This window comes from Ursus arctos, unplaced genomic scaffold (assembly GCF_023065955.2).
Source record: "Ursus arctos isolate Adak ecotype North America unplaced genomic scaffold, UrsArc2.0 scaffold_9, whole genome shotgun sequence".
In the NCBI taxonomy this organism is placed as follows: domain Eukaryota; kingdom Metazoa; phylum Chordata; class Mammalia; order Carnivora; family Ursidae; genus Ursus; species Ursus arctos.
In genome coordinates, this window is record NW_026623111.1 from 11,375,543 (window position 1) to 11,397,333 (window position 21,791).

General features: G+C 38.4%; 1 protein-coding gene and 1 long non-coding RNA gene across 9 annotated transcripts in view; one reads left to right on the top strand and one right to left on the bottom strand.

Annotated features, from left to right (window-relative positions):
• Window positions 1–5,082: 5,082 nt before the first annotated feature.
• LOC123001903 (uncharacterized) lies at window positions 5,083–10,646 on the bottom strand. The gene is made up of 4 exons (XR_006411204.3): window positions 10,310–10,646; window positions 9,485–9,508; window positions 6,967–7,190; window positions 5,083–5,947 (listed from the first exon to the last, which is right to left on the bottom strand). It is a non-coding gene; the product is annotated as an uncharacterized LOC123001903 (long non-coding RNA).
• A 39-nt stretch (window positions 10,647–10,685) lies between these two features.
• The window catches only part of FAM200B (family with sequence similarity 200 member B), a 38,963-nt gene continuing 27,857 nt past the window's right edge, over window positions 10,686–21,791 (top strand). For 2 of the 8 annotated variants that reach the window (XM_044389732.2, XM_026514454.4), the window contains exons 1-2: window positions 10,694–10,824; window positions 19,264–19,411. In XM_044389732.2, the coding sequence (XP_044245667.1) occupies window positions 10,760–10,824; window positions 19,264–19,411 (213 nt within the window). In that variant the 5' untranslated portion in view covers window positions 10,694–10,759. Of the gene's footprint in view, window positions 10,825–11,647; window positions 21,366–21,791 lie in introns of those variants that run through there. The other 6 variants (XM_026514458.4, XM_044389731.3, XM_026514450.4 and 3 more) reach the window with 6 other exon arrangements.

Genomic DNA, 21,791 nt, shown 5'->3' on the forward strand with positions numbered 1-21,791 from the left:
GTGTTGCAAACTCTCGACACATCGGTTTTATCAGACTCAGCTCTCTCGTCAAAGATTCCACCAGGCTCTCCCTGTTTCCCCCTCCCTGTGATGTAGCAGAGAAACTCTCAAGGCTGTAAGCTGGAGCAATCATAGAACTCACCTCATTTGTTTCCTCTCCCTGAGGGCTCAGTCCTTCATTGCCTGATGTCTTGAAAAACAGTGTTTCCTATATTTTGTCTATTTTTTACTATTACTGTCCTGTCTCAACCTTTTAACCATTGTGTCCCAGAAAAAAACATTTGATGCATTCAAGAAAAATATCTGGATAGAGTCACTTGCTTTCTAAAACCCTGAATCAAAAATTGAGTTATACTTGAAAATTAAAGAACATAAAACATTAATTTTTCATAAACATTAAACAACGCTTATGAGACATTACCTTTATTATTCTTTTGGAAGAGTAAGACTGTATATTACAAAACAGAATTACTGTAGTACTACTTATTAGTACTTTAATACTTAATCCAATTAAACACACAAGAAAGAAACAGATATTAATAGTGTATCAGACATGTGAGAACTGCCCTGGTATATCCCAGACTAGAATGAACTTATAAAGACAGCACATTCATCACATTAAATAAAATGCTCCCAAATTTTTATTTGCATTGTACTTATTTGGGATTCTTTCTCTGTTGCACTTATATATTAGTTGCATTATATATTTACAAAGCCCTATCAGCTAACATATTTCTTTTGTGTTAGAAAATAATCAAGGAGGGGGCACCTGGGTGGCTCAGATGGTTAAGCGTCTGCTTTCCACTTGGATCTCCAGGTCCTGGGATTGAGCCCCAGATTGGGCTCCTGGTTGGCTCAGCAGGGAGTCTGCTTCTCTCTCTCCCTCTGGCTTTCCCCCAGCTTATGTGCTCTCTCTGTCTCTCTTGAATGAATAAAGTCTTTAAAAAAATAAATAAGCAAAATAAAATAATCAAGTTAACGGCTTTTAATGACGAATTAATTTGTCATATACCTACAAACATTGTTTTTGCAAATTCCCATCGGTTTGCTGGGAGTCACAAAGAAGGAAAACAGTGAGCCTGCCACTGCAGGCCACTTCTACATATCAAACAGATGAAGCAACTCTAAGCTATCTCAGTGAAGTGTAACCAGGCTTATAGAAGATTTTTTCGCATCGCTGATTTCAAAGCATCTGTTCAGTTACATAAGCTGTAGAAGAATGTTAACTTCCCTCTAAGTTTTCCTGTATATTGTTACATAACTCATTTTCTTCAAATTAGTATTAACTTACAGCTAATATTTATACGACAAATAGAAACCAAAATGGGAAACAACATATACTAGTACAAAAAGAAATGAGGGGAACAAGTACCATAAATGAAAATTATTTAGGACCAAATAAGCAACTACTATTGTGGCCTATACAGATTTTATTGCAGGGGCGACTGGATGGCACAGTCAGTTAAGCATTCGACTCTTGATTTCAGCTCAGGTCATGATCTCAGGGTCATGGGATGGAGGAGCCCTACAACAGGCTCTGTGCTCAGTGGGGAGTTTCTTCCCCTTTCTCTCCCTCTGCCCCTCCCCTTGCTCGTCCTCTCCCTCTCTCTCTCTCTAAAATAAATAAACAAATCTTAAAAAAAAAAAAAAAAGATTTTATTGCATTCTTCCTATCCTGGATATACCAGGCTACAGCCCTAGGTCCTATCTAAGGCCCTTCTCTATTATTTTCAAAGTCAAGTCTTAGTTACCACACTGGCAGTGCAAAAACAGAACCACTCAAGGGAGCTGAAAGTTTATAATGTACTATGTCTTAACTTCTCGGTCACAAAAATTAATTGGATGGGCAGAAATGCTATAATGACCACCTCTCTTCTGATGCACAAACACATTTAGATGGAGGTATCTACAACTGAGGCAACATTTTAAAAGGAATGGAAGGTGGAAAAGAGCCCTACTTCTTGGCGGGGGGGGGGGGGGGGGGGGGCTAGGGAGTGCACGAGCAGGAGGGGCAGAAGGAGGAGAAAATCTCAAGCAGACTCCCTGCTGAGCATGGAGCCCGATGCAGGGCTTGATCTCACCTGAGATCATGACCTGAGCCCAAGGCAGACACTAAACCGTCTGAGCTATCCAGGTAACCTAAGAGCCCTACTTCTACTGTTAAATTAGATGTTTGGCCTTTGGCAAATACTTAACTCTCTGGGCCTTAGTTTCCCCATTTGTATAAATAGGGAGGTTAGAGAGAATAAGATAGAGAGGAACCTGGTTTATAGAAATTATATCACTGCTTTGTAATCCATAATTCATATATATTAGGATGCCGTTTCAAAAATGTTATCAGTATTTCTCCTCCTGATATCAACATAACAGAATGTTTGTTTATAAACCACTAGATCAGTATTTTTAACTCCCCCACCTTCCCAAAGTTAAAACTTTAATGTAGCCATCATTTAAACTTAACTATCACAGGCGCCTGGGTGGCTCAGTCATTAAGCATCTGCCTTCAGCTCAGGTCATGATCCCAGCGTTCTCGGACCTAGCCCAGCGTAGGGCTCCCTGCTCCCTGGGAAGCCTGCTTCTCCCTCTCCCACTCCCCCTGCTTGTGTTCCCTCTCTCGCTGCCTGTCAAATAAATAAAATCTTAAAAAAAAAAAACAACCCAACTTAACTATCAGTTTATTGGAAATACATGATAGAATAGTTTGAGTGATAGTATGAGGATAAAATCAGTTCAATCCAGGATATGAAAAATTCAACTAGACAAATGACCTAATCTCTACAACAAATAAATGTCAAGGAGGCAAAGACAGCCTATTATGTATTATAAGATATGGTAAGAAATATTAATCGCATGAAATGTATGGACATGGTTTAGATTCCAATTCAAAGAAACAAGGGTGAAGACATTTTTTTTTTAGAAAATTAGAAAAACATTGGGGCGCCTGGGTGGCTCAGTCCTTTAGCGTTTGCCTTCAGCTCAGGGCGTGATCCCAGAGTCCTGGGATGGAGCTCCCTGCTCCCCTGGGAGCCTGCTTCTTCCTCTCCCACTCCCCCTGCTGGTGTTCCCTCTCTCACTGGCTGTCTCTCTCTCTGTCAAATAAATGAAATAAAATTGAAAGAAAGAGAGAGAGAGAGAGAGAGAGAGAGAAAGAAAGAAAGAAAGAAAGAAAGAAAGAAAGAAAGAAAGGAAGGAAGAGAAGAAGAAGAGAAAGAAAGAAAGAAGAAAGAAAGAAAGAAAGAAAGAAAGAAAGAAAGGAAGGAAGGAAGGAAGAGAAAGAAAGAAGAGAAAGAAAGAAAGAAAGAAAGAAAGAAAGAAAGAAAGAAAGAAAGAAAGAAAGAAAGAAAGAAAAAAAACATGAACACTGGATATTAGATGAAATGCTATGATGGCCAAGATTTAAAATAGTTCGAGCGGAGAGTAGGGTGCAGGAAGTATGTATATGTGTGTGTGTATATGGGGGATGGAGGTATTCAGGGGGCAAGGAACAGAAAATTGGCCAAATATTGATAATAGTTCATTTTATTATTCTTTGCTTTGAAATTTTTCATAATAGTAAGAAAGAAGGATGATTTTCGAATCTATTAACTTTATGTACATGTGACATGATGTTATCACTAGCCTGCTGAAGACATGGAATTATCTGAGCTAAGTACAAAATCTTAAGAAACAAAAAGACAAAGTAGAAAGGACCCAATATAATTATCTAACAAGTGATGCATTCTGTATCTGTTAAGAAAATAAACCACTGGGGCACCTGAGAAGTCAGTGGGTTAAGTGTCTGACTTCAGCTCAGGTCATGATCTCAGGGTTCTAGGGATCCAGTTCCAAGTCAGGCTCTCCGCTCAGCAGGGAGTCTGTTTCTCCCTCTCCTTCTATGCTCGGGCTCTCTCTCTCTCAAATAAAGTCTTTTAAAAAAAAAGGAAAAAGAATATAAACCAGTGAAACCTATAAAATTAATACACTAAATCAGCTTCAATAATTATCAACTCATGGCCCACCATCTTTTTTCACCTAAAACCCCATCGAAAATACCCCAAACTTGAGTCCCATATTAGAAATGGCTTTTAAAAGTCCCATTAGTTTGATTTTAATTGTGTTGCCTTGAAAAGAATTTTTAATCTTTGGAGCAAAACGCATTTCCTATGCTTAAATATAATTATTCAGCTCTACTCCCACATTTGACAGTTTCAGGATCATGTACATGTTGATGGTTAAATAACTATATGTCATATATCATTTAAATCAAAAATTTTTGAAATACTACCAGATATTAAGATTACAAAAACATAATAATTAAGACAATGTGGGGGCACCTGGGTGGCTCAATCAGTTAAGTGTCTGCCTTCAGCTCAGGTCATGACCTCAGGGTCTTGGGATTGAGCCCCGCATCCGGCTCCCTGCTCAGCAGGGAATCTGCTTCTCCCTCTACCCCTCCCCCCTACTCATGATCTCCTTCTCTCTCACACAAATAAAATCTTAAAAAAAAAAAAAAAAGCGATGTAGGGGTACCTGGGTGGCTCAGTCGGTTAAGCGTCTGACTCTTGATTTTGGCTCAGGTAGTAATCTCAAGGTTGTGAGATCGAGTCCCATGTTGGGCTCCACCTGTTTAAGATTATCTCTCTCCCCCACCGACTCCCCCACCCCCGCAAACTCTTTCTCTTTAAAAGAAAGAGGGGGAGGTAATGTCATGCTGGTCTAGTGGTAGACAAAAATTATAACCGAGAGACCAGAAAGAGGACCACATTCCATGCAGACTTCTGATGTATGACAAAGCTGCCACTGTTGATCAGCTGAGGAAAAATAAAAGACAATTCAATAAATAGGCCTGGGCCAACTGTTATTAACATGGGGGAAATGAAATTATATACTTCCCTCAAACCAAACATTAAAAAAAAATTCCAGGTAGAAGGATTCAAATGTAAACATTCAGAAAAAAATTGAGAGAATATCTTTTTTAATACTCTGGGGGTGGGAAGAATTTCTTAAATAAGAAAAAAAGAGGACAGGCCATTAAAGGATAAATCTTACTCTCATTAAAATTAACTTCTATCCATCAGTAAAAAACATGGCACAACAAAGAAGTGGACAAAGATATAAAAGGCATTTTATTGATATAGAAACAAGAAACACATGAAGATATTCAACTCTTGTCAGGAAAATGCAATTAAAACGACCGTTAGTATTTTCATTCCTCCCCTACCAGACTAGAAAAAGTGAAAGTCTGACAGTATCATATTTGGGCAAGAATGCAGAACAAGAATTCTCATACACTGCTAGTAGAATTGCAAATTAGTCCAATTACTTTAGAAAAATATCAGAATTATTAATTAAGCTGAACATGTACATAATCCTACCATCTAATAATTCTAACTTTATTAGTTTACTGGGGTTGCCATAACAAAAATCCTATAGACTAGGTGACTTAAAAAACAGAAATTTATTTTCTTGGTTTTGGAAGCTAGAAGTCCAAAGATCAAAGCATCGACAGGTTTGGGTTCTTGAGGCCTCTTTTCTTGGCTGTAGATAGATGTCCTCTTGCAGGGCCCTCACATGGCCCTTCCTCTCTACATGGACATGTTCTAATTTCCTTTTCTTATAAAACACCAGTCAAATTGGATGAGGGCCCCCTCTCAAAGGCCTTACTTTTACTTAATCACCTCTTTAAAGACCCTATCTCCACACACAGTCACATTCTGAGGTATTGGGAGTTAGGGCTTCAACATATGAATTTTGTGGACACACAACTCAGTCCCTAACACTGCCTCTAGGCATTATTGGCCAGAAAAATTCTTCCACATGTTTGATAATGCTGATAGAAGCTTAGTTCATGGGGTGCATGGGTAGCTCAGTTGGCTAAGCATCTGCCTTTGGCTCGGGTCATTATCCTGGGGTCCTGGGGTCAAGACAGGCGTAATGAGTAACACAAAATTCAGGATAGTGTTTTCTTCTGGAAAGGAAGGAAGGGGAAATACATTCAGAAAAAGGCACAAGACAGTTAAAAAGGTACCTCAGCATTCCATTTCTTAACTTCGTATATGTGTCCATTTTATTATTCTTTTATGGAGTAATAAAAAAATGTATTTGATCTTTGTCCCTGGTTCAGAGTTCAAAAAACCTTGGCATGTCCTGAGTGAAAGGAGTGTCTTTGTTATTCTGGAATCCCTCTCAACTTTACTGGAGTTTATGGTAATGTGGTGACTCAAGGTGGGGGTTAGAGGTCCCTAGATAGCTTCAGGAGGGAAGCTCATCACCTGAAAAGCTAATTAGGTGATTACAGGGCTGGAATTTTCAGGCCCATTCCCTTATTTTCAGGTAGGGGAGAGGGACTAGAGATTGAGTTCAAATAGCCAATGATTTAATCCAACATCCCTACTTAATGAAATCTCATAAAAAACCCTGAAACAACCAGGCTCAAGCTTCTAGGTTGGTGAACACATCAATGTGCTGGGAAGGTGGGGTACCCACACAGGTCATGGAAGCTCTGCACTCCCTGTCTCCCATACTTTGCCCTATGTATCTCTTCCATTTGGCTGTTGCAGTTGTATCCTTTACAATAAAACTCTAATAGTAAGCACAGCACTTACTTGAATTCTGTCAGTCATTCTAGAGAATTTTTATACCTTAGGAGGGGGTGTGGTGGTCATGGGAATCCCCCAAATTTGTAGTTAGGTAGGTAGAAGTGCAAGTAGTTTGGGGATACCTGGGACTTGTGGCTGGTATCTGAAGTGGGGGCAGTCTTGTGGGAGTAAACCCTTGCTTGACCTGTGGGTCTGCTCTAATTCTGGGTACTTAAATTATAGGATACCCATCTGGTATCAAAGGATTGCTATTGAAACAATGTATCTTTAAATGGGATGTGTGCATGTATCACACACTCTTCTCTCTTATTATATATTATATATTTAATAAGGAAAAATTCGACTACTGTACATTTAAATCAAACAAAATCTATGAAGTAGCACATACCTTTAACCATGGGGCAATCATTACCCATACATCTTAAGTCTTGAAAGAGCCACGACTGCCTGTATCCTCACGTTTGGAATTTTATCTCACAGTCTAATAAGAAGAGCTTCATCCATTTAATGCACAAAACATTATCAATCTGGCCTTTTTCCAGCATATTTCCCAAGAACTTATTTAGAATCTGGCACAACAAACACTGAACTTCACTGCTATTTGCCTCAGTCCTGAAAAGGAAAAGGAAAAAAAAAAAATCAAACTATTCCCAGGAGGCGTAATGACAACCATCTGATTTTCTCCAAGTTCAGAATTCTAGAATTTAATAATAACTCATGAGGAAAGTACAATTTATGCAAAAAAAAAAAAAAAAAACCAGAAAAAAGAAAAAAGCTATGTTAATTTCATTCATAGTCACAGGTATACTACACATGCATTTAATACAGTCTCAAAATAACCCTTACCTGAAATAATATTTGCCAAATAACAAGAATGCAATAATTTTTGGACCAAAATTTAACTTCTTTCCTAAGTAGAGTGCTCATTTAAATACATTTACCTGAAACTGGTTCTTAAGTTTTTTAAATTAAAGCTAGCATTATAGTAAGTAAATAAAGTAAATCTAGCATTATATAGTAAATTAGCTTTTGATTGTAATATTTATCCTGCAGAAAAAAATGTACGAGGTGACTTTCATGTGACATAAATGTGTATGTATGTACATATACCATAAACATACTTACCATCACACATATTTTATTTTTTGAAAGCCTTTATTTATTTGAGTGAGAGAGAGAGAGAGAGAGAGAAGAGCAGACTCGGCAGAAGGGAGCCCGATGTGGGGCTCCATCTCATGACCCTGAGATCATGACCTACCCAGGTGCCCCTATTTATCATCACATATAAATTTAGAACCCTAGCTGTCTTTTCTCTAAATTATAAAAGCCCTTAAGGCTTTCAACCCAGTAAATTTTTAGATGATACATACACTCATTGTAAATGTTAATAAAAATTGACAAAACTTGCATAGTATTTTCAAGAGAAAGTAAAATAATTAAAATAACTTGAAATGTTGCTGTCTTCATCTTCCTTCTATTTGGCTAAATGAAGTAATAAACTGGTGCAAATTCTATTTCTTGCTCTGCTGCAGATTTCATATTTACAGACTATCATAATGTATTTAAGGTATGAACAAATGCCTCCTGAAAAAATGTTTTACTGATAACCAGATATATAAAACCAGTCCTTTACAAACTACATTGATGTCTTTATTCCTAGCACTGACCTAAGACTCCCCAAAATAATAATTTATTAAACTAAAATCTTTATTCCTTAATAACTTGTAATCATCTATCCAGAAGAAGAAATGATTAAGGAAAACAGACTTGGGTAATCATTTACTTGTGTCTCTCCTGTTTTTGAGTTAATTCTGTTATGGAGGAAAGCAGCAAAATATTTTGTTTACAAAAGATTTTTTTGATTTTTCTACACATCCTTCGGTCTATTTAGAAAAACGCACCAAAGACAAATACAGTTCAGTTAAAAAAAAAAAAAAAAAAGGAAAGAAAAACCCCACTGATGTCAATTCAACACTGCCTTTTATAATTTCGCCTTCCTATAACACAGCAATTTCTTTTTGATATATCATTTATCATTGTAACTCCTATTCCTACACTATTCAGGCTTTTACTTATAAATTTTCTTATCTATCAAAAACATCCCCCCAGGAGTTCCTGGGTGGCTCAGTCAGTTAAGTGTCTGCCTTCTGCTCTGGTCATGATTCCAGGCTCCTGTGATTGAGGCCCTCGTCAGGCTCTCTGCTCATCATCTCCCTCTGCCTACCACTCCCCATGCTTGTGTCCTCTCTCTGTCAAATAGATAAAATCCTAAAAAAAAAAAAAAAAATCCCACCAATTATATTTCAGTGGTTCCCAAACACCCTCAAAAAAAAAAAAAAAAAATGCCTCTCATACTTGGCTGCTGGGACTATAGAATGGACCACTCTATAAAGGGCAACTGTAATTATCACATTTACAAATACATTTCCTCTTTGACCCAGCAATTCTCTGCAGACAAGCTGACAGTTACCCTTGCAAATGTAGGAAACATGTATTCATTAAAACAATGTTTCTAGGGGTGCCTGGCTGGCTCAGTCAGTAGAGCATGCCACTCTTTGATCTCGGGGTTGTGAGTTTGAGCCCTCAACGTTGGGCACACAGGCTACTTAAAAAATATATATATATAGATATATATCTATATATCTATATATAGATATATATCTCGTTTCTAATATGTAAAGACTGGAAACAACACAAATGTGTACTTATAGTGCGTTGGCTATAAATTGGAGTATGTCCACAAAATGGACTATGTGACAGTTTAAAAAAACAAAAATGAATGAGGAAATCTAACTAGACAGTGATAAGGAGTATCCAGAATATACTATTAAATGAAAAAAGCAAAGTGCAGAACAATGTAGAAAATATTGAAGGAGGAATGAAGGGAAATAAGAACGCATACTCACATTTGCTTGTATTTGCGTGAAGACCTGAAGGATAAACAAGAAACTAATTAAAAATGGTTAGCTGTAAAAGACTATGAGGGACAGTACTGGATGGGGACTAGGAAAGGAGTGAGTCTTCTCGGTGCATTTTTTTCTATGTACTTTGAGCATGTAAAATATTTACTAATCAAAAAAAGTTTTGAAAATCCAGTGAAAGAAACAGTTTTTTTAACTCTTTGTGTAATCCTGCCAAATAAGGAAATGAGCTTGAGAGAAAGAAACGCTTTTTTCTATTTTTTTATTTCTTAAGATGATAATAAAAGGCAATTAAGTATATCAACCTGAAAAATAGCTGGCTTGTAACAAAGATGCACTTATTTGCACTGACTGATTTTGTCAATAATAAAGAAGGGTGTTTTGTTAAAATCATTACAGGGAAGAAATATAAATGCATATTTATCTTTTAAAACTGGTTAATGAAATGCAGATTTATGTTAAAAATTAGTGAACTGTTAACTTGAAGAGACACAAGACTGTGATCATTAAATACAATATGGGTCTCTAAATAAGTAAACCAGGTAAAACGGTACTAAAATTCAAAATTCCCTACAATCCTCTTATAAAGACTGTCAGGATCTGCGTGCGCTCACGGGTCACTCGGGGGTCCGCGCCGGAGGCCGCTGGGGAGAAGGGGTGCCCGTGCGACCTCGCTCAGGTCTCCAGACCTCTCCGAACTGGGCCGGGAAGGTTCAGAACGTTGGAGTCCGGAGGGCCACGCGAGGCCCCTGGGGGACGCTGGTCCGGGGAGGGCGAGGGGCGGCGGCCTAGGCCCGGGGCCGGGCTTACCGTGCGATAGGTGCGGCTCAGCGCCACCACCAGCTTCGCCTGGTTCTGGTGCGGCTGCTGCGCCAGCTGAAAGGCCTCCTTGATCGGCAGCAACTTCTTCTCCGCCCCCATGGTGCCGGGACCCGGCCGGGACGAGCCTGGTCCGCTCCGGGCTGCAGGGGTCCTACGGACCGCAGGTCAAGTGTACAAAGTCGCCTCAGGCTCGGGTCAGCCTGCAGCCAAGCACGCAAGTTGGAATTACGCTGTCAAGTTGGAATTAGCGCCACACAGTTCAAAAAAAACCCCGCAGGGGAAGGAAAAACCGCGAGACTGTCGCGCGAGCGTTTGGACAAGAAGCTGCGACCCGGCCCCCGGTTTTGCGCTTGCGCAGAGGACCGAACCAGCTTTTCCGGCTGGAAATGAGACGTTTGTGGGTGCCAAGGTTAGGCCGGAAGTGGTGTTGCGTAGGGAATGGGGGGACGCGCTGAATCGCCGCTCGACGGGCGAAACGGGAGGCTTGCGGCGCTGGGCTGGAGGTGAGGAGAAAGGCAGCCTGTGATAGGAGTGGACCAAAGACTGCTAAGGGGCGATACTCCGGGGTTCGTTGGGGGAAGCACATTCTGGTTTTGCTCAGGAGACGAATTGAGGTGTCCCGGGGGAAGGGGAACAGCAGTCCGGGATTTGAGCGGAGCTGTTCTAAGGTCGGCTGAAAGGGTCAGGCTGAAATTCTTAGAGGCGGCCTATTTGGGCCTGAGAGCGCGGGAGGGAACAGGAATCTGCTGAAGAGGATAACGTGCGAATATATCCAGAGGTGATGATACCTGGAACTCCCTACCCTTAAGGTCTACTGCACTAATATGTGTAAAGGGAAACAAAAGAGAGTGCAAGAATTAAGTTACTGGTTATGAGACAGATCTGCAATGCCTGCAGGAGGGAATCAAGTCTTGTAGATTCTTTTAAAAAGTAGAATATTTTAGACAAAAGATAGAAACAAAAGTCTAACTCATACATTGTGTACTTGCCATCTCACTGGAGAAACAAATTACATAAATTGTTTGATAAAATAAATTGAAGTCCTTTGCTCTACGCAATCTCATTCTGTTCCCTCTTGACCAAGGTAACCACTCCCCCAAGCACCTTTATGTTTAATTTTAATTTCATATTTAGTACTGTTTTGCATGATTTTAACAATCAGTAATGTGATATCCTTTTGCAGTTTGCTTGTTTTCTTAATGTTGTTCTTAAGATTTGTCAGTGTGTTGTAACTCTGGTTCATTCATCATAACAGCTGAACAGGTATTTCCATATATTACTTTTTCACTATCTTTTTTTTTTTTTTTTTTTGCTTTGTTTGCCCAGTGCTTGGTACATTGTAAATACTTAAACGTTAGTTGAGTCGATAGATGCTATAGCATTTGAGCTAAAACATTTCAAGAATGAATAGGATTTCAAATGACTTAGGAGTAGTCCATACAAACAGAATACTAGTCAGAAGCAAATTCGTGGAAACGCATGATATATTTCAAGAACTTCGATAGTCTTAGAACTTAAAATGTAGAATTGTTTGAAGGTATGGGATGAAGGAGATACCTAGAAAGATAAGATGAGGCTTAGATTTAAAGGATATTGTCCTGAGGAGAATGCACCAGCTCAGAACCATTAGCGGTTTTTGAATTATGAGGAAACTGATCAAAGCTGTATTTTTAAGAGTGCCTGTTTGGCTCAGTTGGTAGAGCATGCTACTCTTAACCTCCAGGTCATGAGTTTGAGCCCCACATTCAGGGTAGAGTTTACTTAAAAAAAAAAAAAAAAATATATATATATATATATATATAATTGCTGTATTTTTAGAGGATAATATTCATAACACCATGAGAGATAACATGTAATGTAAGAGGTAAGAATTAGTGGCAGGGAATTAAAGACCACCTAGTAAACTTATAGCACTAATGATCATTGCATTAAGCATATAAGATAATCATGCATACAGCTTAAAATCCTGAAACATTTTCCTAGACCATTCATAGTACCACTTTCCTAGATAACTATTTCATACCCTCTCTATCAAACTTGCACCATTTTCTACTTAACGTGTTCCATTTAACTGATACCTTGCATCCTTTTTCAGTTAGAGAAGGACTAACCCCAGGGTGCCTGGCTGGCTGAATCAGAAGAGCATGCGACTCTTGATCTTGGGGTCATGAGTTAGAGCCCCACGTTGGGGGTAGAGATTACTTAATAAATAAATAAACTTAAAAAAGAAAAGAAAAGGACTTCCCCATGCTTTCATTACCACACCTACCAGGTCTATACCCTAATACATTACCTCTACTATTACTGTAAGTGAATTATCTGATTTAGGAGAGGAAGTAAGCTCTTTAAGAATACTTTTTGAATACAAGAGTCTGGAGCATAGCCAATTATAAACTCTCAAGGAGAATTGGGTTGAAATAGGAGTAGTAAAAATATAGAAGACCAGAATGATTAAATGACAGTTTTTGTCTAAAAGAATAATTCATACCTATAATAATATAAATAAGATATTAGTATTTTTATATGAGTTATTTTTAGGTAGATTTAGGTATTAAGCTTTATAAGCTAAATCTAAACATAGTTTACATTTATTTTTTTATAGGACCATTCTTTCTACTACTGAACATAAATGGTTTATTATAAAATAGGATATCTTTGATTATCCTATTTTAGATAATATGTTTTACTAGCCTTTGTCTTACATATTACTAAATTGTTCAAATATAGTTTGCAACTTATTTTTCAAATGAGATAATAGTAATAGTAAAAATACTAAAAAAATACTAAAAATAGTGTCAATCATTCCTTCATTTATTCTTTCAAATACATTTATTGAGTACCCACCATATGACAAACACATTCTTTGAGCAGGTAGATAAGATTCATTAGTGCAAAGTCAGTAACCTGAAACCGTATCACATGACTATATTAATGAAACCTTCAACTGTAAATAGTTGATCATCTTAATTGAAATTCTGTCCTGAAGGATGGCTAAGCCATAAGCACAGCTGATTAAAGAGCATTATTCCTCGGAAATGTGGTTGTACATCCATAGCAGTCAATCTCAGTGCATATGTCTTAAGCATCATAGCACACATTTATGATATTTTAAGTTTGGCCAGAAGGGATCTGTCCCAACAGAGTCCATCTGGGCTGTGGAGTTACACGGATGTACTTGCTCATCTTATGATATGTATATGCTCTGATTTACATTGAGTTCTAATTAAGGATATGTCTCTTCAAATTAAAACTCCAAAACTTAGACCAAAAAGCTCAGATTTGAACCTATTCCCCAAACTCCTCTGACTTCCCATTAAGGCACCTTTCAGAGACAAGTAAAGAAAAAGGAGGGCAAACAAAAGACTTCGGAGCATGTTTAGCTCCATTTTTCTTATATTTAGCTCCATTTTTCTTTAGCTATATAGGGTAGAATATCTATGAAAAAAAAAAAGGGAGGGGGGCGCCTGGGTGGCACAGCGGTTAAGCGTCTGCCTTTGGCTCAGGGCCTGATCCTGGCATTATGGGATCGAGCCCCACATCAGGCTCCTCCACTATGAGCCTGCTTCTTCCTCTCCCACTCCCCCTGCTTGTGTTCCCTCTCTCTCTCGCTGGCTGTCTCTATCTCTGTCAAATAAATAAATTAAAAAAAAAAAAAGGGAGACATGGCATATTTTATCCTTAAAATTGTAGTGGTTTCAGGGGCATCTGGCTGGCTCAGTCCATAGAACATGTGACTCTTTATCTTGTGGTTGTAAGTTCAAACCCCGTCTTGGGTGTAGAGATTACTTAAAAGTAAAATCTTAAAACAAACAAACAAACAAAAACCTGTAGTGTTATGAGAGTTCTTAGAGGGAAAGAAGTATTTAAAACAAGTGAGCATCCTTGTGGGAACTTTTAATTATGAGAGGAAGAGAGTCAGTAATTGTTCTCTCACCTATTAAGGGCAGCTATATATCTCAGTCAGATTGCTTCAGGGCTACTGTGACTTTCTCTCCAACTCTTATTATTCATTAAAAAGAAACCTAGATGCAGTTGTTTTTTGAACAATTTAGTACACCATGCTCTGACATCCGAGAGAAATAAACTCTTTAGTCCTACTACCTCTTGGAAGATAGGACATAAGACCTCCAAAGAAAAGCTTTGCCTTTTTCAGACCAAGGTGAAATATTTGGAACATGTCATCTTTCAAGGAAACATCTAACCAAGATGAAGTCAAAGGCATCTACCGGTCCCTGAATTCTCTCCCAGATATACATCTTTCTAAGTGTAGGCAGGTACTGTATACAGTAGATTTCCAGCTATTTAGGCTACTCAGCTGTAGTTAAAGCATTTATAATAACTAGCCAAGTTGCTATTTCCAAGTCCCTCTTAGGGCAACCAACACCTAAAACTGCCACCTTTCTAGCGAATAAACCCTGACCTCTGTCCCTATTTGTAGGTCTGCCTTATGGCACCAACCCTTTATATTACTATAAACAGAAAACTATGCCAGGAGAGTGCTGGCCCAGAGACAAGTTGATGCATTTTGTGCTATTGCATATTACAGTTTAATCCTACTCCTATAGCAACAGCTGTTTTCTCAAGTGGCTTCTGCTGCCTTCCTGGCACCTTCCTAAAGCTGCATTCCAACATTGTTCCAGAATGCCCGGTAAAGCTTTCCATCTCATAAAGTTTCAGCCCTTAAGTTCAAGATTTAACAGTTGTCTAACCCTAAACTGACCAAATAAGAGAGATTTCTCTTGACCAGCTCTCTACATCTGTTTTTCACTGAATTAGGCTAAATCGTGTGACCCATGTCACCAGCCACCTTTACCCCTGCCTATACCTTCAGATCTATACCCTTCAGTTCTAACTTGGTTCTGTTTTCTTTTTTTTTTTTTTTTTTTTTGGTTCTGTTTTCTGACAGTTCATATCAGAGAGACCAACAGGGTAACTGAGTAGCATGCTAGGCCTTCACAACTCATGAGATCCTAGAATAGTCCTTTTGGCATTATTTGAAATCTGCCAATATGAATGAGTTAACAAATGTAGACACCATTGCCAAAAAAAACCAAAAAACAAAAACAAAAAACCAACTACACCTTGTCTATGATGCATAATCTGTGTGTACAATTTTTGGTATGCTCCAGCAACAAAAACATAAACAGCCTTTGCTGGGATCCTCACTAAAAACACACTGTACGTACAATCCAGCAATCAGATTCCTTAGTATTTACCCAAAGGAGTTGAAAAATTACGTTCACACAAAAACCTGCCACTGATTTTTATAGCAGCTTTATTCATAATTGCCAAGATTTAGAAGCAACCAAGATGTCTTTATCAGTAGGTGAATGAATAAATAAACTTTTGTATCCAGACAATGGAATATTACTCTGTGCTAAAAAGAAATGAGCTATCAAGCCGTGAAAAGACGTGGAGGAACCTTAATTGCATATTACTAGGTGAAAGAAGTCAATCTGCAAAGGCTACATACGGTGTAATTCCAACTATATGACATTCTGGAAAAAGTGAAACTGGAGACAGCAGAAAAAAAACAGTGATTACCAGGGATTGGAGGGAGGTAGGGATGAATAGGCAGAACATAGGGGATTTTTAAGGCAGTGAATACTCCGTATGATACCACTGTGATGGATACATCTCCTCCATTTGTCAATTATTGTCAAATTATTGTTAATAGTAAAGTCCATAGGGATGTAATTAATGAAATCTTACAGAAGAATATCACCAAGGCTATGGCTCCCTCTGGGAACATCTTGTTTCAAGGTTACCGTTCTCTGTGATGCCTCTTTCAAAGCTGGCTTTATTATTAAAAATTAGACCCCCCCCATAAATACAATGACAACAGGCTGATGAACATTGATGGCATTCAAACAATGTGTAGCACATTTTTGCAGGTTGCCTGTATTCTTGACACCTGTACCTTGTGTAGTGTGCTCCACTCTGTTTCACTCGGTGAAGAATGGGTGATAGCCACAGTGAAAAATATTTAGTATGTCCCCCAAACTGGGGGATTCCAATAGTCCTTTCAAGTGAGTGGGGGAAATCCATTCACCAGACAAGTAATAATAAGTAATCTTAAGATAATGGGTGTTTCAGCTTTAACACTATGACTTCCTGGAAGAACTCATGGAATGTAGAATGTATACTAAAACATAACATACCTTATGGGGAAAATAGGATTAGGACCACACTTTATAACTTTGTAACTAGAGCAATAACAAAAGAAAAATGATTTAAAATATATTCAGGGGGCGCCTGGGTGGCTCAGTCGGTTAAGCGTCTGCCATCGACTCAGGGTCATGATCTCAGGGTCCTGGGACTGAGCCCCACATTGGGCTCTCCGCTCAGCCTGGGAATCTACTGCTCACTCTGCCCCTCCCCACTCTGCTTCTGCTCTGTCTCTTGCTTTCTCTCTCTCAAATAAATAAAAATATTTAAAAAAATAATTAAATGTACTCAGGATTTGTTTTAATGAGGCATGGTAAGACACACACACAAATGGCTGTCACGAAGTAGGAAGTTTTTATACTCCCAGATCCCTAGAAACAGGAGATAGAGCATGCCAAGCCACGCAAGGAGGGCCACATGGGGAAACACTAGGCTTGGTCAGGAGGAGAGGGAGTGGAAGGGAAACTGGAAAACCCTGTATTATGAGAAAGTCTGCGTATTTTCTAGGGAAGGAATGAGTGAGGTATGGTAAGCAGGCTAATCAGGTTTAGAATTGGATTTTTGATTAATTTCAACAAAATTGTTGTTCCTGGGATGATTAGGGCCAAGGGAAATATTGCCAGAGTGTAAGAGCCCAATGGGGGAGGAGGTAGGGATGTGCAGGTAGGGCGGGCTCTGGTACAGTTAGTTTGCATATGAAAGTTGTGCAAACTGGGTCCAGCTGTTTGCTGTCAGCCATCCCTAGGATAGTTCTGGGGGATGATCGGTTCTTCCTTGACTAGTGAGACAGCATCAAGAATACAGATAATAGGAAAATAGAGTTAATGCAAACAATTCTGATAAAAGTTAATAACACTAAGACGCTGAATTTCTTTTTAAAAAGATTTTATTTATGTATTTGTGGGTTTATTTTTTTGAAGATTTCATTTCTTTAATTGAAAGAGCAAGAGAGAGCATGAGGAGAGGGAGAAGCCGACTCCCCACTGAGAAGGGAGCCAGACATGGGACTCAGTCCCAGGACTCTGGGATCAGGACCTGAGCCAAAAGTGGCCGCTTTACCAACCGAGTAAGGCAGGCGCCCTATTATTTATGTGTTTGAGAGAGTGCATGTGGCGGATGTGAATTGGGGGGGGGCTGAGAGGGAGGGAGAGGAAGAGGAAAAGAATTCTAAGCAGACTGCACTGAGCGCAGGCAGCCCAACAAAGGATCAATCTTGTGACCCCGAGATCATGACCTGGGCCCAAACCAAGATTCAGATGCTCAACCGACTGAGCCACCCTGGTGCCCCAAGTCATTGAATTTCTAATAAACATTACAGTAAATATAAGCCTTCACCCTCTTCCCCTGGAAAGGTGAAACAATTGATGGAAGGGTGTGTAAGGAAGTGCTGTGTTACAGCGCTAACACCCAAATACGCTAAAATCAAAGAGGCACTGCATTAAGTGCAGGTTTCCCCTTCAGAAGTAGAGCATTCCTATGAAATCCCCTGCTTTCTGAAAGCTCGTACCATGCCACTTTGTTTCTAACCAAAGACCTACATTAGTACGGTAATGGCTTTTTTCATAGAAGTGAAAATCCTCTTTAGATTTCTTTTAGTGAGCAAAAATAGGTATTAATGTAGGTCTGTCCTAAAAGTGAAATGGCATAACACGAACTTTTAGAAAGTGGGGGATACCTGTACTTGTGAGATAGACAACCAAACTGAGCTAAGAGGAAGTATATGACGGTGAATGAACTTGCTGTATTCAGCTTTGTAAGTGTACTTTGCAACTCCTGATGCTGACTTGCAGGCTTTACTAACATTATTTTTTCTATTTACCAATTTCGGTTTAGGTGATTTGCTTTACAGAAATAGCCCTAAGGTGATATAGAGTGATGAGAAGAGCTTTAGGCTTTTTGCTTCAGCACCCATGATCTTAGATGTCACAAAGGTTGCCATAGCTGGCAATAATACTCTCTGTATTGTAAAGTTTTAATGTCATATCTCTGCTTTTATTCCCAGGGCAAGGATGCATTCCAATAAAGTTCTAAAAATATATCATCAGGTACAGCCTGGTAGTTGACCTAGCTATGGAAAGCCTCCTTGGATCCTCAATGGGTCTGACCATACTGGCATTCTTAAAAACTCTTGCCATCAAAAAGTATCAAGAATGAAAATATAAGATATATACCTACCACTTCAAGAAAGTTCCTGTACCAGCCAGCAGTCTAGCACATTAGCTTGCTGCTTTGATCATCAAACAGACATACTCAAGCTCAACACAGCAGAGGAAAATGTCTCTGTATCAGTATTTTTCACATTCTGTGTGTGACCCATCCGTAGGTCATGGAATCAGTTCTGTGAGTCACAATGAAAATCTTTTTAAAACAAAAGAAAATATAAAGTATCAAGTGCTTTGCATGAATCCTCTGTCAGAAATGTGCTGCAAGGAATACTAAGGTCAATTTTAATATGTGAAAAGATAATTAATGGAGGGCATATAATGAATAGAATGTATACTGGCTAAGAAATGGTTTTTCAATCCTTTGTCCACTGGTATCTTGTTCAATTTTCATAATAAAGTTGGTGAGCAGTCTAGTTTTATGTTACCATGACTTTGCAACTAGACGTGAATTCTGAGATGTTCAACTGAGATGTATTTGCAAACTGCATTTTTTGGAAAGGTGTTATCTAAGCTATATATATATAAAATTTCTTTTTTTTTTTTTGTTAGTAGCAGTTAAAACATTTTAATCGAAATTACTTTTAAAATGGATCATATCTTTTTTAAAAGAAAGAGGAAAAATGAAGTGAAATATGCAGAAGCCTGTTCAAGTTCAACTCCTGGATCTAGAAATGTGAATAGTGACAATATGGAGAAAAATATTGACTCTACTTTGCAATCTTCAACTTCGTTTGAGCCACATTTCAAAAAGAAAAAAGTAAGTGCAAGACGTTATAATGAAGATTATTTAAAATACGGTTTTATCAAATGTGAAAAACCCTTTGAAAATGACAGACCTCAGTGTGTTATTTGTAATAATATTCTTGCAAATGAAAGCTTAAAACCTTCAAAATTAAAAAGACACTTAGAAACTCAGCATGCTGAACTTATTGATAAGCCTCTTGAATATTTTCAAAGAAAGAAAAAAGATGTAAAGTTGTCAACACAGTTTCTTGGTGGTTCTACGGCCGTTAGTGAGAAAGCCTTATTATCATCATACTTAGTTGCATATCGAGTAGTAAAAGAGAAAATGGCTCGCACAGCTTCCGAAAAAATAATTCTTCCAGCGTGTCTGGATATGGTACGTACAATTTTTGACGACAAATCAGCTGATAAATTAAAAACGATAACTAGTGATAACACAGTATCTCTTCGCATTTGTACTATTGCAGAACATTTAGAAACAATGCTCCTTGCCCGGTTGCGGTCTGGTATAGATTTTGCAATCCAGCTTGATGAAAGCACTGATATGGGGAGCTGCACAACACTCTTAGTTTATGTCAGATATGCATGGCAAGATGATTTTATGGAGGATTTTTTGTGTTGTTTAAATATAACCTCACACCTAAGTGGATTAGATATTTTTACAGAATTAGAAAAGTGTGTTGTTGGTCAATATAAACTAAACTGGAAAAACTGCAAAGGAATTACAAGCGACGGAGCAGCAAGCATAACGGGAAAACATAGCAGAGTAATTAAAAAATTGCTAGAAGTTACTAATAATGGCGCTGTGTGGAATCATTGTTTTATACATTGTGAAGCTTTAGCATCCAGAGAAATCCCACAGAATCTCATGGAAGTATTGAAAAATGCAGTCAAAGTTGTTAACTTTATTAAAGGAAGCTCACTAAATAACCAGCTTCTTGAAACATTTTGTTCAGAGATTGGACCTAATCATACCCACTTACTATATCATACCAAAGTCCGTTGGTTGTCTCACGGGAAGATACTAAGCAGGGTTTACGAACTCAGGAAAGAGATTCACATTTTTCTTATTGAAAAAAAATCTAATTTGGCAAGTATTTTTGAAGATGATATTTGGGTAATGAAATTGGCATATTTAACTGATATATTTGGCATTCTTAATGAACTGAGTTTAAAACTACAGGGGAAAAATAGTGATATATTCCAGCATGTCGAACGTATCCAGGGATTCCGAAAGACGTTATTGTTATGGCAAGCGAGGCTTAAAAGCAACCGTCCTAGCTACTACATGTTTCCAAGATTTTTGCAACATATTGAAGAGAATATTATTAGTGAAAACATTTTGAAAGAAATAAAATTAGAGATATTGTTGCATCTCACTTCTCTGTCTCAAACTTTTAACCATTTCTTCCCAGAAGAGAAATTTGAAACATTAAGAGAAAAGTGCTGGGTAAAAGATCCGTTTGCTTTTCGAAACCCAGAATCAATAATTGAGTTAAACTTGGTGCCTGAAGAAGAGAGTGAATTATTGCAGCTCAGTTCTTCATATACATTGAAGAGCGATTATGAAACATTAAGTTTATCAGCATTTTGGATTAAGGTAAAGGAAGACTTTCCTCTGCTAAGTAGAAAGAGTGTCCCGCTATTATTACCATTCACAACAACTAGCTTGTGTGAGCTAGGGTTTTCAGTCTTAACCCAGTTAAAAACAAAGGAAAGAAATGGATGGGATGGTGCAGCAGGTATGCGGGTAGCATTGTCCTCCTGTGTTCCAGACTGGAATGAACTTATGAGCAGGCAAGCACACCCATCACAGTAAATAAACCTTCCCTGATTTTTGTTTTTGTGTTTCTTATTTTGTGATATTTTTCTGCATTGTATTTAGATGTTAATATAGCATTGTATGCGATAACTTTATTTTTATTTTTGTTATATTTAAATACTAATAAAATCATAATGTAACTTTACATTCATTGAACAAAAATTTAATAAACTTCTGTTAGAGTCCGAGAACTGTTTTAGAGACATCGGGATGTCTCTAAAAGCAAAGGTCATTCTATAGTGGAACTTAATGTTCTGGCAGAGAGACAGAGATAATAAATAAGGCTTAGAATATTTTAAAGGTAAGTGGAGAAAGAGTAATAAGAAAGAAGGTCAGGGAACTATTTGGGGACCAAATCATGAAGGGCTCTGTAGCATCATAGGGCCTCTGGGTTTTTGTCAGTGAAATGGAGAGCAATTGAAGAAGGGCTATGTGAAGAAAAGATATGATCTGAATTAGGTTTTAAAAGACACTCCAGGGGCACCTGGGTGGCTCAGACGGTTGGGCGTCTGCCTCTGGCTCAAGTCATGATCCCAGGGTCCTGGGACAGAGTCCAATTTCGGGCTCCCTG